The sequence below is a fragment of the Petromyzon marinus genome (genome assembly GCF_048934315.1).
Source record: "Petromyzon marinus isolate PM22_M1 ecotype Great Lakes invasive population chromosome 85 unlocalized genomic scaffold, UKy_Petmar_22M1.pri1.0 chr85_unloc.1, whole genome shotgun sequence".
Classification (NCBI taxonomy): Eukaryota; Metazoa; Chordata; class Hyperoartia; order Petromyzontiformes; family Petromyzontidae; genus Petromyzon; species Petromyzon marinus.
In genome coordinates this window covers 1,601,195-1,617,840 of record NW_027422646.1, presented here as the reverse complement: position 1 = coordinate 1,617,840, position 16,646 = coordinate 1,601,195, and the positions used below count along the sequence as shown (strand labels likewise).

Sequence of the window (16,646 nt, the reverse complement as noted above, 5' to 3'; positions counted from 1 at the left end):
TCGGTGAGTGAGTGAGTGGGTGAGTGAGTGAGTGGGTGAGTGGTGGGTGAGTGAGTGAGTGAGTGGGTGAGTGAGTGGGTGAGTGAGTGAGTGTGGGAGTGTGTGGGTGGGTGAGTGAGTGAGTGTGTGAGTGAGTGAGTGGGTGAGTGAGTGGGTGGGTGAGTGAGTGGGTGAGTGGGTGAGTGAGTGGGTGAGTGGGTGAGTGGGTGAGTGGTGAGTGAGTGGGTGAGTGAGTGGGTGAGTGGGTGAGTGAGTGGTGGGTGAGTGGGTGAGTGAGTGAGTGAGTGGTGAGTGAGTGGTTGAGTGAGTGCGTGAGTGAGTGCGTGAGAGAGTGGGTGATTGTGTGGGTGAGTGAGTGTGTGGGTGAATGAGTGAGTGGGTGAGTGAGTGAGTGGGTGAGTGGGTGTGTGGATGAGTGGGTGAGTGAGTGAGTGAGTGGGTGAGTGAGTGTGTGGGTGAGTGAGTGAGTGGGTGAGTGAGTGGGTCAGTGTGTGGGTGAGTGAGTGAGTGTGTGGGTGAGTGGGTGAGTGAGTGGGTGAGTGAGTGAGTGTGTGAGTGTGTGGGTGAGTGGGTGAGTGAGTGGGTGAGTGAGTGTGTGAGTGTGTGGGTGAGTGAGTGAGTGGTGGGTGAGTGAGTGGGTGAGTGAGTGAGTGAGTGAGTGGGTGAGTGGGTGAGTGGTGAGTGAGTGGGTGAGTGAGTGGGTGAGTGGGTGAGTGAGTGGTGGGTGAGTGGGTGAGTGAGTGAGTGGTGAGTGAGTGGTTGAGTGAGTGCGTGAGTGAGTGCGTGAGAGAGTGGGTGAGTGTGTGGGTGAGTGAGTGTGTGGGTGAATGAGTGAGTGGGTGAGTGAGTGAGTGGGTGAGTGGGTGTGTGGATGAGTGGGTGAGTGAGTGAGTGGGTGAGTGAGTGTGTGGGTGAGTGAGTGAGTGGGTGAGTGAGTGGGTCAGTGTGTGGGTGAGTGAGTGTGTGGGTGAGTGGGTGAGTGAGTGGGTGAGTGAGTGAGTGTGGGAGTGTGTGGGTGGGTGAGTGAGTGAGTGTGTGAGTGAGTGAGTGGGTGAGTGAGTGGGTGGGTGAGTGAGTGGGTGAGTGGGTGAGTGAGTGGGTGAGTGGGTGAGTGGGTGAGTGGTGAGTGAGTGGGTGAGTGAGTGGGTGAGTGGGTGAGTGAGTGGTGGGTGAGTGGGTGAGTGAGTGAGTGGTGAGTGAGTGGTTGAGTGAGTGCGTGAGTGAGTGCGTGAGAGAGTGGGTGAGTGTGTGGGTGAGTGAGTGTGTGGGTGAATGAGTGAGTGGGTGAGTGAGTGAGTGGGTGAGTGGGTGTGTGGATGAGTGGGTGAGTGAGTGTGTGGGTGAGTGAGTGAGTGGGTGAGTGAGTGGGTCAGTGTGTGGGTGAGTGAGTGAGTGTGTGGGTGAGTGGGTGAGTGGGTGAGTGGGTGAGTGAGTGGGTGAGTGAGTGTGTGAGTGTGTGGGTGAGTGGGTGAGTGAGTGGGTGAGTGAGTGTGTGAGTGTGTGGGTGAGTGAGTGAGTGGTGAGTGAGTGGGTGAGTGAGTGAGTGAGTGGGTGGGTGAGTGAGTGAGTGGGTGAGTGAGTGTGTGGGTGAGTGAGTGGGTGAGTGGGTGGGTGAGTGAGTGGGTGGGTGAGTGAGTCAGTGGGTGAGTGAGTGGTGAGTGAGAGTGTGGGTGGGTGAGTGAGTGGGTGAGTGAGTGAGTGAGTCAGTGGGTGAGTGAGTGGGTGGGTGAGTGAGTGAGTGAGTGGCTGAGTGGGTGAGTGAGTGTGTGAGTAAGTATGTGGATGAGTGAGTGAGTGGGTGAGTGAGTGAGTGAGTGGGTGAGTGGGTGAGTAAGTGAGTGGGTGAGTGAGCGGGTGAGCGGGTGAGTGAGTGGTGAGTGAGTGGTGAGTGAGTGGTGGGTGAGTGGGTGAGTGAGTGAGTGGGTGAGGAGGTGAGTGAGTGAGTGAGTGGGTGAGTGAGTGAGTGAGTGGGTGAGTGGGTGAGTGGGTGAGTTAGTGAGTGGGTGGGTGAGTGAGTAAGTGGGTGAGTGAGTGGATGAGTGGTGAGTGAGTGGGTGAGTGAGTGAGTGAGTGGGTGGGTGAGTGAGTGAGTGAGTTGGTGAGTGGTGAGTGAGTGGGTGAGTGAGTGAATGATTAGGTGAGCGGGTTGTTGGTGCAAACCAATCACAACCGGAGTGACTGCCGATAGAGTTTCAACTTCCTCAACCCCCAGTTGAGGAACTCCCGGGAACCGGGGGTTGGGTACCGGTTCAGCTTGTTGTTGTACAAGCAAGTTGGGTGGGTAGGTGGGTGGGTGGGTAGGTGGGTGGGTAAGTGGGTTGGTGGGTAGGTGGGTGGGTGGGTAAGTGGGTGGGTGGGTGAGTGAGTGAGTGGGTGGTTGGGTGAGTGAGTGAGTGGGTGGTTGGGTGAGTGAGTGAGTGGGTGGGTGAGTGAGTGAGTGGGTGAGTGAGTGGATGAGTGGGTGGATGAGTGAATGAGCGGGTGGATGAGTGAGTGGATGAGTGGGTGAGTGGGTGTGTGAGTGGGTGGATGAGTGGGTGGATGAGTGAGTGAGTGAGTGGATGAGTGAGTTGAGTGGATGGGTGAGTGAGTGAGTGGGTGAGTGGGTGGGTGGTTGGGTGAGTGGGTGAATGGGTGGTTGAGTGAGTGGGTGAGTGGGTGAGCGGGCGAGTGGGTGGGCGAGTGAGCGGGTGGGTAAGTGAGTGAGTGGGTGGGTGAGTGAGTGGGTGGGTGAGTGGGTGAGTGGGTGGGTGGGTGAGTCAGTGAGTGGGTGGGTGAGTGAGTGGGTGGGTGAGTGAGTGGGTGGGTGGGTGGGTGAATGAGTGAGTGAGTGGGTTGGTGAGTGAGTGAGTGGGTGAGTGGGTGAGTGGGTGAGTGAGTGAGTGGGTGGGTGAGTGAGTGAGTGAGTGGATGTGTGAGTGAGTGAGTGGATGGGTGAGTGAATGAGTGAGTGGGTGAGTGGGTGGGTGGTTGGGTGAGTGGGTGGTTGGGTGAGTGGGTGGGTGGGTGAGTGAGTGAGTTTGTGAGTGAGTGAGTGGATGAGTGAGTGGATGGGTGAGTGAGTGGGTGAGTGGGTGGGTTGTTGGGTGAGTGGGTGGGTGGGTGAGTGAGTGAGTGGGTGGTTGGGTGAGTGGGTGGGTGAGTGGGTGGGTGAGTGGGTGGGTGAGTGGGTGGGTGGGTGGGTGAGTGAGTGAGCGAGTGGGTGAGTGATTGGGTGCGTGAGTGGGTGGGTTGGTGGGTTGGTGGTTGGGTAAGGTGAGTGAGTAGGTTGGTGGATAGGTAGGTGAGTGAGTGGGTGGGTGAGTGGGTGGATGATTTGGTTGATGGGTGAGTAGGTGAGTAGGTGAGTGGGTGGGTGCCTGAGTGAGTGATTGGGTGGGTGACTGGGTGGTGAGTGAGTGAGTGGGTGAGTGAGTTAATGAGTGGTGAGTGAGTGAGAAGGTGAGTAAGTGAGTGGGTGGGTAATTGGGTGGGTGAGTGAGTGAGTGGGTGAGTGAGTTACTGAGTGGTGAGTGAGTGAGAAGGTGAGTGAGTGAGTGGGTGGGTAATTGGGTGGGTGAGTGAGTGAGTGGGTGAGTGAGTCAATGAGTGGTGAGTGAGTGAGAAGGTGAGTGAGTGGGTGGGTAATTGGGTGGGTGAGTGAGTGGGTGAGTGAGTTAATGAGTGGTGAGTGAGTGAGTGAGAAGGTGAGTGAGTGAGTGGGTGGGTAATTGGGTGGGTGAGTGAGTGAGTGGGTGAGTGAGTTAATGAGTGGTGAGTGAGTGAGAAGGTGAGTGAGTGAGTGGGTGGGTAATTGGGTGGGTGAGTGAGTGAGTGGGTGAGTGAGTTAATGAGTGGTGAGTGAGTGAGTGAGTGGGTGAGTGGGTGAGTGGGTGGGTGAGTGAGTGGGTGAGTGAGTTAATGAGTGGTGAGTGAGTGAGTGAGAAGGTGAGTGAGTGAGTGAGTGGGTGGGTAATTGGGTGGGTGAGTGGGTGGGTGAGTGAGTGAGTGGGTGAGTGAGTGGGTGGGTGAGTGAGTGAGTGGGTGAGTGAGTGGGTGGGTGAGTGAGTGGGTGAGTGGGTGGGTTGTTGGGTGAGTGGGTGGGTGGGTGAGTGAGTGAGTGGGTGGTTGGGTGAGTGGGTGGGTGAGTGGGTGGGTGAGTGGGTGGGTGAGTGGGTGGGTGGGTGGGTGAGTGAGTGAGCGAGTGGGTGAGTGATTGGGTGCGTGAGTGGGTGGGTTGGTGGGTTGGTGGTTGGGTAAGGTGAGTGAGTAGGTTGGTGGATAGGTAGTTGAGTGAGTGGGTGGGTGAGTGGGTGGATGATTTGGTTGATGGGTGAGTAGGTGAGTAGGTGAGTGGGTGGGTGCCTGAGTGAGTGATTGGGTGGGTGACTGGGTGGTGAGTGAGTGAGTGGGTGAGTGAGTTAATGAGTGGTGAGTGAGTGAGAAGGTGAGTAAGTGAGTGGGTGGGTAATTGGGTGGGTGAGTGAGTGAGTGGGTGAGTGAGTTACTGAGTGGTGAGTGAGTGAGAAGGTGAGTGAGTGAGTGGGTGGGTAATTGGGTGGGTGAGTGAGTGAGTGGGTGAGTGAGTCAATGAGTGGTGAGTGAGTGAGAAGGTGAGTGAGTGGGTGGGTAATTGGGTGGGTGAGTGAGTGGGTGAGTGAGTTAATGAGTGGTGAGTGAGTGAGTGAGAAGGTGAGTGAGTGAGTGGGTGGGTAATTGGGTGGGTGAGTGAGTGAGTGGGTGAGTGAGTTAATGAGTGGTGAGTGAGTGAGAAGGTGAGTGAGTGAGTGGGTGGGTAATTGGGTGGGTGAGTGAGTGAGTGGGTGAGTGAGTTAATGAGTGGTGAGTGAGTGAGTGAGTGGGTGAGTGGGTGAGTGGGTGGGTGAGTGAGTGAGTGGGTGAGTGAGTTAATGAGTGGTGAGTGAGTGAGTGAGAAGGTGAGTGAGTGAGTGGGTGGGTAATTGGGTGGGTGAGTGGGTGGGTGAGTGAGTGAGTGGGTGAGTGAGTGGGTGGGTGAGTGAGTGAGTGGGTGAGTGAGTGGGTGGGTGAGTGAGTGAGTGGGTGAGTGAGTCAATGAGTGGTGAGTGAGTGGGTGGGTAATTGGGTGGGTGAGTGAGTGAGTGGGTGGGTGAGTGAGTGAGTGGGTGAGTGAGTGGGTGGGTGAGTGAGTGGGTGAGTGAGTGAGTGGGTGGGTGAGTGAGTGAGTCAATGAGTGGTGAGTGAGTGAGTGGGTGGGTAATTGGGTGGGTGGGTGAGTGAGTGAGTGGGTGAGTGAGTTAATGAGTGGTGAGTGAGTGAGAAGGTGAGTGAGTGAGTGGGTTATTGGGTGGGTGAGTGAGTGAGTAATTCAGCGATTGAGTGGGTCGAGTTTGGGTCGGTGGCTGGGGAGACGTTAACTACCTCGGCTGGTGTGCAGGAGGTCGTGGATTCCATCCCCGACACTGACAATGCCTGCTACATTTCTCTCTCTCTGTGATGAAGAACAGCGAGGGAAAAAAGTATTTGATCCCCTGCTGATTTTGTACGTTTGCCCACTGACAAAGAAATGATCAGTCTATAATTTTAATGGCAGGTTTATTTGAACAGTGAGAGACAGAATAACAACATCAACAAAATAATCCAGAAAAACGCGTGTCAAAAATGTCATAAATTGATTTGCATCTTAATGAGGGAAATAAGTATTTGACACCTCCGCAAAAGATGACTTAGTACTTGGTGGCAAAACCCCTTGTTGGCAATCACAGAGGTCAGACGTTTCTTGTAGTTGGCCACCAGGTTTGCACACACCTGGCTTCTCCCACTCCAGCGCTGTCCTCCAGGACAGTCTCGTCCCTTCACCTGACGAAGGCCGCTTGTGTTGTGGCCGAAACGTCGTGAGAATTTCATCACGTTGTTTTATTTGATCGATTTAGCATTTCGTTCTCATTCTACGTGGTGGTGACTTTACCGAGAGAACCAAAGAAGAGGAGTATCTTTTGATTTAAAGCTTTCGTGACTGCAGTGACTTTACCGAAAAAACTAAGAATAAGAGGAGTATCGTCATATTTTGGCACTGGCAAAGGAGGTGACGTGATGATCAATGGAAGACTCCCCACGCAAAGCACAGGAACCAGGACGAGTCTATGAGACCTCCTGTAATAGGCAGAGATCCAGCCAGACCCGGTCAAGCTCCCTCGACAGAGGAGTGGCTGATATCATTACAGCACAGAGACCCACAGAGACACACAGAGACCCATAGAGACCCACAGAGACCCATAGAGACTCACACAGAGACCCACAGAGACCCATAGAGACTCACACAGAGACCCAGCAGAGACACACAGAGACTCACACAGAGACCCACAGAGACCCACAGAGACCCAGCAGAGACACACAGAGACTCACACAGAGACCCACAGAGACCCATAGAGACTCACACAGAGACCCACAGAGACCCACAGAGACCCATAGAGACTCACACAGAGACCCATAGAGACCCACAGAGACCCATAGAGACCCATAGAGACCCAGCAGAGACACACAGAGACTCACACAGAGACCCATAGAGACCCACAGAGACACACAGAGAGTCTCACAGAGACTCACAGAGACCCATAGAGATCCACAGAGACCCACAGAGACACACAGAGACCCATAGAGACCCACAGAGACCCAGCAGAGACCCACAAAGACACACAGAGACACACAGAGAGTCTCACAGAGACCCACAGAGACCCACAGAGACCCATAGAGACCCCAAAGAGACCCACAGAGACCCACAGAAACACAAAGAGACCCACAGAGATGCACAGAGACCCATAGAGACCCACAGAGACCCACAGAGACCCACAGAGACCCACACAGAGACCCATAGAGACCCACAGAGACCAACAGAGGCCCATAGAGACCCACAGAGATGCACACAGAGACCCAAAGAGACCCACAGAGACTCACAGAGACCCACAGAAACACAAAGAGACCCACAGAGATGCACACATAGACCCATAGAGACCCACAGAGACACACAGAGATGCACACAGAGACCCAAAGAGACCCACAGAGACTCACACATGGAACCACGGAGACCCACAGAGACCCACAGAGACCCCACAGAGACCCACAGAGACCCATAGAGACCCACAGAGACCCATAGAGACTCACACATGGACCCATAGAGACCCACAGAGACCCATAGAGACCCACACAGAGACCTACAGAGACCCCACAGAGACCCCACAGAGACCCACAGAGACCCATTGAGACCCAACAGAGACTCACAGAGACCCACAGAGACCCACACAGAGACCCACAGAGACCCACAGAGACCCACAGAGACTCCCACAGAGACCCACAGAGACCCACAGAGACCCCACAGAGACCCACAGAGACCCATAGAGACCCACAGAGACCCACAGAGACCCACAGAGACTCACAGAGACCCCACAGAGACCCACAGAGACTCACAGAGACCCACAGAGACCCACACAGAGACCCACAGAGACCCACACAGAGACCCACAGAGACTCCCACAGAGACCCATAGAGACCCACAGAGACCCACAGAGACCCACACAGAGACCCACAGAGACCCACAGAGACCCATAGAGACTCACACAGAGACCCACAGAGACCCATAGAGACCCACAGAGACTCCCACAGAGACCCACAGAGACCCACACAGAGACCCACAGAGACCCACAGAGACCCACAGAGACCCACAGAGACCCCACAGAGACCCACAGAGACTCACAGAGACCCACAGAGACCCACACAGAGACCCACAGAGACCCACACAGAGACCCACAGAGACTCCCACAGAGACCCACAGAGACCCATAGAGACCCACAGAGACTCCCACAGAGACCCACAGAGACCCACAGAGACCCCACAGAGACCCATAGAGACCCACAGAGACCCACAGAGACCCACACAGAGACCCACAGAGACTCACAGAGACCCACAGAGACCCACACAGAGACCCATAGAGACCCACAGAGACCCATAGAGACCCACAGAAACACAAAGAGACCCACAGAGACCCATAGAGACCCATAGAGACCCATAGAGACCCATAGAGACCCATAGAGACTCACACAGAGACCTACAGAGACCCCACAGAGACCCCACAGAGACCCACAGAGACCCACAGACACTCACACAGAGACCCACAGAGACCCACAGAGACCCACATAGACCCATAGAGACCCACAGAGACCCATAGAGACTCACACAGAGACCCATAGAGACTCACACAGAGACCCATAGAGACCCATAAAGATGCACAGAGCCCCACAGAAACACAAAGAGACCCACAGAGACCCCTAGATACCCACAGAGACCCACAGAGACCCATAGAGATTCACAGAGACCCACAGAGACACACAGAGACCCACAGAGACTCACAGAGACTCACAGAGACTCACAGAGACCCACAGAGACACACAGAGACCCACAGAGACCCCACAGAGACCCACGGAGACTCACAGATTGTCACAGAAGCCCATATACCATTTCTGTGACCAGTCACAAGCTAATGACTCAGCTATTTCAATGCTAAATTCTCCTGTTTGATTTGTACTAGGTGCCTCTGTGGATGTGTAGGCTTTGACTTTAACATAGCCATTTCTGTGACCAGTCACAAGCTAATCACTCAGCTATTTCAATGCTAAATTCTCCTGTTTGATTTGTACTAGGTGCCTCTGTGGATGTGTATGCTTTGACTTTAACATAGCCATTTCTGTGACCAGTCACAAGCTAATCACTCAGCCATTTCAATGCTAAATTCTATGCTAATTCCTTTGTCAAGGGGTGCCTCTGCGGATGTGTATGCTTTGACTTTAACATAGCCATTTCTGTGACCAGTCACAAGCTAATCACTCAGCTATTTCAATGCTAAATTCTCCTGTTTGATTTGTACTATCTGCCTCTGTGAATGTGTATGCTTTGACTTTAACATAGCCATTTCTGCGACCAGTCACAAGCTAATCACTCAGCTATTTCAATGCTAAATTCTCCTGTTTGATTTGTACTAGGTGCCTCTGTGGATGTGTAGGCTTTGACTTTTTACAAGCTAATCACTCAGCCATTTCAATGCTAAATTCTATGCTAATTTCCTTTGTCAAGGCGCTTTGTTTCCTCTCACACAGCTTAAAGGTCCGCGATCTGAACGTGGCTTTTTTCACTCCAGCGCTGTCCTCCAGACAGCCTGGTCCCTTCACCTGACGTTGGCCGCTCGTGCTGTGGCCGAAACGTCGCGAATTTTGTTATTTTATTTTTTTACCTACGTGACTTTACCCAATAGAACCAAAGGAGATGAATCCTTGCAGTCACGAAAGCTTTAAATCGACTTGGTAATAGCGAGACCTACACAGAGACTCACACAGAGAAGGGTGGTTTTGTGTTTGCATCCCGGGCCACAAGCACCGCGGCTGACGCAGTGACGCGATTCCCCGCTGGAAGGTTTTCGTTTTTGGCGTTTTGACATCTGAACGCAAGCTGTCTCGTTGCCGGAAAAAAATGGGGGGAAAAAAATAAACCTCTCATCACAGGCTGCCTTTCCTCCGTCGGGAGCTGGACCGGTACCGCTTAGGTCTCTGTGGATTACCGGAGGTCCCGTGGAGTGGTTATGGTTCACGTGTTTACGTAGAAAGGCTGCCTTTCCTCCGTCGGGAGCTAGACCGGTACCGCTTAGGTCTCTGTGGATTACAGGAGGTCCCGTGGACTGGTTATGGTTCGCGTGTTCACGTGGAAAGGCTGCCTTTCCTCCGTCGGGAGCTGGACCGGTACCGCTTAGATCTCTGTGGATTACAGGAGGTCCCGTGGACTGGTTATGGTTCGCGTGTTCACGTGGAAAGGCTGCCTTTCCTCCGTCGGGAGCTAGACCGGTACCGCTTAGGTCTCTGTGGATTACAGGAGGTCCCGTGGACTGGTTATGGTTCGCGTGTTTATGAGGAAAGGCTGCCTTTCCTCCGTCGGGAGCTAGACTGGTACCGCTTAGGTCTCTGTGGATTACAGGAGGTCCCGTGGACTGGTTCCTCTGTGTTTATGTGTAGGAGAGGCTGCCACTCCACTCACTGGCCAACTCACTCACTCAACCACCCACTCACCCACCCACTCACTCACCACTCACTCACTCACTCACCCACTCACTCACTCACCCACCCACTCACTCACTCACCCACCCACTCACCCACTCACTCACCCACTCACCCACACCCACCCACTCACTCACTCACCCACTCACCCACTCACCCACCCACCCACTCACTCACTCACTCACCCACTCACTCACTCACCCACTCACTCACTCACCCACTCACTCACCCACTCACTCACTCATTCACCCATTCACTCACCCACCCACTCACCCACCCACTCACCCACCCACCCACCCACTCACCCACCCACCCACCCACCCACTCACTCACCCACCCACTCACCCACTCACTCACTCACCCACTCACCCACCCACTCACCCACCCACTCACCCACCCACCCACCCACTCACCCACTCACCCACCCACCCACCCACCCACTCACCCACCCACCCACTCACCCACTCACCCACCCACTCACCCACCCACCCACCCACCCACTCACCCACTCACCCACCCACCCACCCACCCACTCACCCACCCACTCACCCATTCACTCACTCACCCACTCACTCACTCACTCACCCACCCACCCACTCACTCACCCACCCACCCACTCACTCACCCACTCACCCACTCACTCACCCACCCACTCACCCACTCACTCACCCACCCACCCACCCACCTGTCCGTGTGTCGTGCCACAGGCTCCTACGTGACCCAGTCGACCACGGCGACAATCCCCCCGTGGACCGTGGACACAAACTCCTCGTGGAGCAACGTCTCAAGCAGCAGCCAAACGTCGGTGGGCAACAGCTCCACCACCATCGCCGCCGACCTCACCTCCATCGCCGCCGGCAACTCGTCCACCACCTCCACCACCATCGCCGCCGGCAACTCGTCCACCTCCACCACCATCGCCGCCGACCTCACCTCCATCGCCGCCGGCAACTCGTCCACCACCTCCACCACCATCGCCGCCGGCAACTCGTCCACCTCCACCACCATCGCCGCCGACCCCACCTCCATCGCCGCCGGCAACTCGTCCACCTCCACCACCACCATCGCCACCGGCAACTTCTCCAGCTCCACCATCGCCGCCGACCTCACCTCCATCGCCGCCGGCAACTCGTCCACCTCCACCACCACCATCGCCACCGGCAACTTCTCCAGCTCCACCGTCGCCGATTCCACCACCATCGCCGCCGGCAACTCCTCCACCTTCACCACCATCACCGCCGGCAACTCCTCCACCTTCACCACCATCGCCGCCGGCAACTCCCTCACCACCATCACCACCGGCAACTCCCTCACCACCATCGCCACCTCCACCCCCTCCCCTAACACCGGCGGCGGCAACTCCACCTCCAACTCCACCTCCAACTCCACCTCCACCTCCAACAACTCCACCTGGACGGGCCCCAGCGGCAACTCCTCCACGTCCGCCGGCAACTCCACGGCTTTGGTGAACTCGACAGCCGTTCCAACCACCATGACCACCGTGAGTCGGTGACATCAACATCAACAACAACCACAACAACATCAACAACCACAACATCAACAACAGCATCAACAACAACAACATCAACCACAACAACAACAACAACCACAACAACAACAACATCAACAACAACAACAACAACCACAACATCAACAACAACAACATCACAAACAACATCATCAACAACAACCACAACAACATCAACAACCACAACATCAACAACAGCATCAACAACAACAACATCAACCACAACAACAACCACAACAACATCAACAACCACAACATCAACAACAGCATCAACAACAACAACATCAACCACAACAACAACAACAACAACATCAACAACCACAACATCAACAACAGCATCAACAACAACAACATCAACCACAACAACAACAACAACATCAACAACAACCACAACATGAACAACAACATCAACAACAACAACATCATCAACATCACAAACAACATCATAGGCCACAACAACAACATCAACATCAACCACAACATCAACAACAACAACAACATCATCAACATCACAAACAACATCATAGGCCACAATAACAACATCAACATCAACCACAACATCAACAACAACAACAACATCATCAACATCACAAACAACATCATAGGCCACAATAACAACATCAACATCAACCACAACATCAACAACAACATCAACAACAACAACAACATCATCAACATCACAAACAACATCATAGGCCACAATAACAACATCAACATCAACCACAACATCAACAACAACAACAACATCAACATCACAAACAACATCATAGACCACAATAACAACATCAACAACAACCACAACATCAACAACAAAAACCACAACAGCATCAACAACATCAACAACCACAACATCAACAACATCAACAACAACCACAACATCAACACCATCAACCACATCAACAACCACAACAACATAAAGAAAATCAACAACAACATCCACAACCACAACATCAACAACAACCACAGCAACAACAACCACAACATTAACAACAACCACAACAACAACATCACAAACAACATCATAGGCCACAATAACAACATCAACAACAACCACAACAACAACATCAACAATAACACCATCAACAACAACAACACCATCAACCACATCAACAACCACAACAACATTAAGAAAATCAACAACATCAACAAATACAACCGCCATTCACTACTAGACACACACACAACAACAACCACCATTCGCCACTAAGTGGCGGTGACGTCACCACGACGCTTGTGCCAGGCTATGTGCACCCTGAGGCCACGTGAAGTGTCGAACGCCCGCTGGCAGGAGGTCACGGGGCAGACCCAGCAGGTGCCACGGGTCGACTGACTGAGATGACTGAGATGACTGGCTGATGCACCACCTGTGCCCCCTACTGTGCCAACCCTGCTGTGCTTTAGCCACCCGGCGCTCCGCTCGTTGTTGTGAGCGTCGCTCCTCCGCCCTCCGTTGTTGTTGGAGGGCGACTGCCTCCAACTGCCCAGTAGCATCCTTCACGAGCCTCCTCCACAGAGGCCGATCTTGACACCGCTGGTACCGGTCATCGGCAAGTCCACTCAGCTCCACGTCCTCCTGTACCACGTCACTCCATCCCTTCTCTAGCCCCGTGTCGCTCCCGCTTAGCCCCCTCGATCCGGCCGAACAAAAGCTGTTTCTTACATTATGAGACCTCCTTTGCCAGTAAACAAGATACAGGAATAGGTTTTACCCTTTTTAACTGGCACACAAAAAACTGACACCTTTATTCAAGGCATCGTGTTTGCAATAACCACAACACAAAGCATTTTGACCGCTTGTGTCGTGGTTATTGATGCCTTGAATAAAGGTGTCAGTTGTTTGTGTGCCAGTTAAAGGAGGCAAAACCTATTACCAAAAGCTGTTTGGGCATGCGGTGGCTGGGCATGCGGGCTACGTGGCCCAGCCATCGCAGCCTTGACCCGCCGGAGGAGCTCACCGATGGGACCTTGCCCAGATCCTTCAAGGATTTGTGAGCTCCTCACACAATCACGCAGACACACACGTGGACACAGACAGACGGTGTGGTGATGATGATGCTGATGATGATGCATATGATGATGATGTTGTTGTTGCGATCACAGGCGAAGAGTTCATGCCCACAATCTACCCGTGGCAGTGTGACCGTGTGGAGTTTCGTTCCAGCGACTCTCATCAGCACTGTGCTGCTGATGAGAGAGTGGAGTGGCCTGCCAGGTGAGTCTCTGTGTGTCTCTGTGTGAGTCTCTCTGTGTGAGTCTCTGTGTGAGTCTCTCTGTGTGTGAGTCTCTGTGTGTGTCTCTCTGTGTGAGTCTCTGTGTGAGTCTCTGTGTGAGTCTCTCTGTGTGTGTGTGAGTCTCTGTGTGTGTCTCTGTGTGTCTCTCTGTGTGAGTCTCTGTGTGAGTCTCTGTGTGAGTCTCTGTGTGTGTCTCTGTGTGTGTCTCTGTGTGAGTCTCTGTGTGAGTCTCTCTGTGTGAGTCTCTCTGTGTGAGTCTCTGTGTGTGTCTCTGTGTGTGTCTCTGTGTGAGTCTCTGTGTGTGTCTCTGTGTGTGTCTCTGTGTGTGTCTCTGTGTGAGTCTCTGTGTGTGTCTCTGTGTGAGTCTCTGTGTGAGTCTCTCTGTGTGTGTGTCTCTGTGTGAGTCTCTGTGTCTCTGTGTGTGTCTCTGTGTGTGTCTCTGTGTGTGTCTCTGTGTGAGTCTCTGTGTGAGTCTCTGTGTGTGTGTCTCTGTGTGAGTCTCTGTGTCTCTGTGTGTGTCTCTGTGTGAGTCTCTGTGTGAGTCTCTGTGTGTGTCTGTGTGTGTGTCTGTGTGTGAGTCTCTGTGTGTGTGAGTCTCTGTGTGTGTCTCTGTGTGAGTCTCTCTGTGTGAGTCTCTGTGTGTCTCTGTGTGAGTCTCTGTGTGTGTCTCTGTGTGAGTCTCTGTGTGTGTCTCTGTGTGAGTCTCTGTGTGAGTCTCTCTGTGTGTGTGTCTCTGTGTGAGTCTCTGTGTCTCTGTGTGTGTCTCTGTGTGTGTCTCTGTGTGTGTCTCTGTGTGAGTCTCTGTGTGAGTCTCTGTGTGTGTGTCTCTGTGTGAGTCTCTGTGTCTCTGTGTGTGTCTCTGTGTGAGTCTCTGTGTGAGTCTCTGTGTGTGTGTCTGAGTGAGTCTCTGTGTGAGTCTCTGTGTGAGTCTCTGTGTGAGTCTCTGTGTGTGTCTGTGTGTGTCTGAGTGAGTCTCTGTGTGAGTCTCTGTGTGAGTCTCTGTGTGTGTCTCTGAGTGAGTCTCTGTGTGAGTCTCTGTGTGAGTCTCTGTGTGAGTCTCTGTGTGTGTCTCTGTGTGAGTCTCTGTGTGAGTCTCTGTGTGAGTCTCTGTGTGAGTCTCTCTGTGTGTCTGTGTGTCTCTGTGTGAGTCTCTGTGTGTGTCTGTGTGTGAGTCTCTGTGTGAGTCTCTGTGTGAGTCTCTGTGTGAGTCTCTGTGTGTCTGTGTGTCTCTGTGTGAGTCTCTGTGTGAGTCTCTGTGTGAGTCTCTGTGTGTGTCTCTGAGTGAGTCTCTGTGTGAGTCTCTGTGTGAGTCTCTGTGTGAGTCTCTGTGTGTGTCTCTGTGTGAGTCTCTGTGTGAGTCTCTGTGTGAGTCTCTGTGTGAGTCTCTCTGTGTGTCTGTGTGTCTCTGTGTGAGTCTCTGTGTGTGTCTGTGTGTGAGTCTCTGTGTGAGTCTCTGTGTGTGAGTCTCTGTGTGAGTCTCTGTGTGTGTCTCTGTGTGAGTCTCTGTGTGTGTCTGTGTGTGTCTCTGTGTGAGTCTCTGTGTGAGTCTCTGTGTGAGTCTCTGTGTGTGAGTCTCTGTGTGAGTCTCTGTGTGAGTCTCTGTGTGTGAGTCTCTGTGTGAGTCTCTGTGTGTGTCTGTGTGTCTCTGTGTGAGTCTCTGTGTGTGTCTGTGTGTGAGTCTCTGTGTGAGTCTCTGTGTGTGAGTCTCTGTGTGAGTCTCTGTGTGTGTCTCTGTGTGAGTCTCTGTGTGTGTGTCTCTGTGTGTGTCTCTGTGTGTGTCTGTGTGTGTCTCTGTGTGAGTCTCTGTGTGAGTCTCTGTGTGTGTCTCTGTGTGAGTCTCTGTGTGTGTCTCTGTGTGAGTCTCTGTGTGAGTCTCTCTGTGTGTGAGTCTCTGTGTGAGTCTCTGTGTGAGTCTCTGTGTGTGAGTCTCTGTGTGAGTCTCTGTGTGTGTCTGTGTGTCTCTGTGTGAGTCTCTGTGTGTGTCTGTGTGTGAGTCTCTGTGTGAGTCTCTGTGTGTGAGTCTCTGTGTGAGTCTCTGTGTGTGTCTCTGTGTGTGTCTCTGTGTGAGTCTCTGTGTGTGTGTCTCTGTGTGTGTCTCTGTGTGTGTCTGTGTGTGTCTCTGTGTGAGTCTCTGTGTGAGTCTCTGTGTGTCTCTCTGTGTGAGTCTCTGTGTGAGTCTCTGTGTGTTCTCTGTGTGTGTCTCTGTGTGAGTCTCTGTGTGAGTTTCTGTGTGTGTCTCTGTGTGAGTCTCTGTGTGAGTCTCTGTGTGTGTCTGTGTGTGAGTCTCTGTGTGAGTCTCTGTGTGTGTCTCTGTGTGAGTCTCTGTGTGAGTCTCTGTGTGTGTCTCTGTGTGTCTCTCTGTGTGAGTCTCTGTGTGAGTCTCTGTGTGAGTCTCTGAGTGTCTCTGTGTGAGTCGCTGTGTGTGTCTCTGTGTGAGTCTCTGTGTGTCTCTCTGTGTGTGTCTCTGTGTGTTTCTCTGTGTGAGTCTCTGTGTGAGTCTCTGTGTGAGTCTCTGTGTGTCTCTGTGTGTCTCTGTGTGAGTCTCTGTGTGAGTCTCTGTTTGAGTCTCTGTGAGTCTCTGTGTGAGTCTCTGTGAGTCTCTGTGTGAGTCTCTGTGTGAGTCTCTCTGAGTCTCTGTGTGCGTCTCTCTGTGTGTGTCTCTGTGTGAGACTCTGTGAGTCTGTGTGTGTGTCTCTGAGTGAGTCTTTGAGTGAGTCTCTGAGTGTGTCTCTGTATGTGTCTCTGAGTGAGTCTCTGAGTGAGTCTCTGTGTCTCTGTGTCTCTCAGTGTGTAGCTGTGTGTCTCGGTGTGTAGCTGTGAGTTTCTGTGTGTCTCT

At 53.1% G+C, this 16,646-nt stretch overlaps 1 protein-coding gene across 1 annotated transcript in view; it reads left to right on the top strand.

The window, feature by feature from the left end:
- LOC116937853 (uncharacterized) overlaps positions 1-16,646 on the top strand; it is a 29,599-nt gene that overhangs the window by 9,819 nt on the left and 3,134 nt on the right. The window contains exons 2-3 of the mRNA XM_032944968.2: positions 10,759-11,552; positions 13,680-13,791. Coding sequence (XP_032800859.2) covers positions 10,759-11,552; positions 13,680-13,791 — 906 coding nt within the window. The remainder of the gene's footprint in view (positions 1-10,758; positions 11,553-13,679; positions 13,792-16,646) is intronic.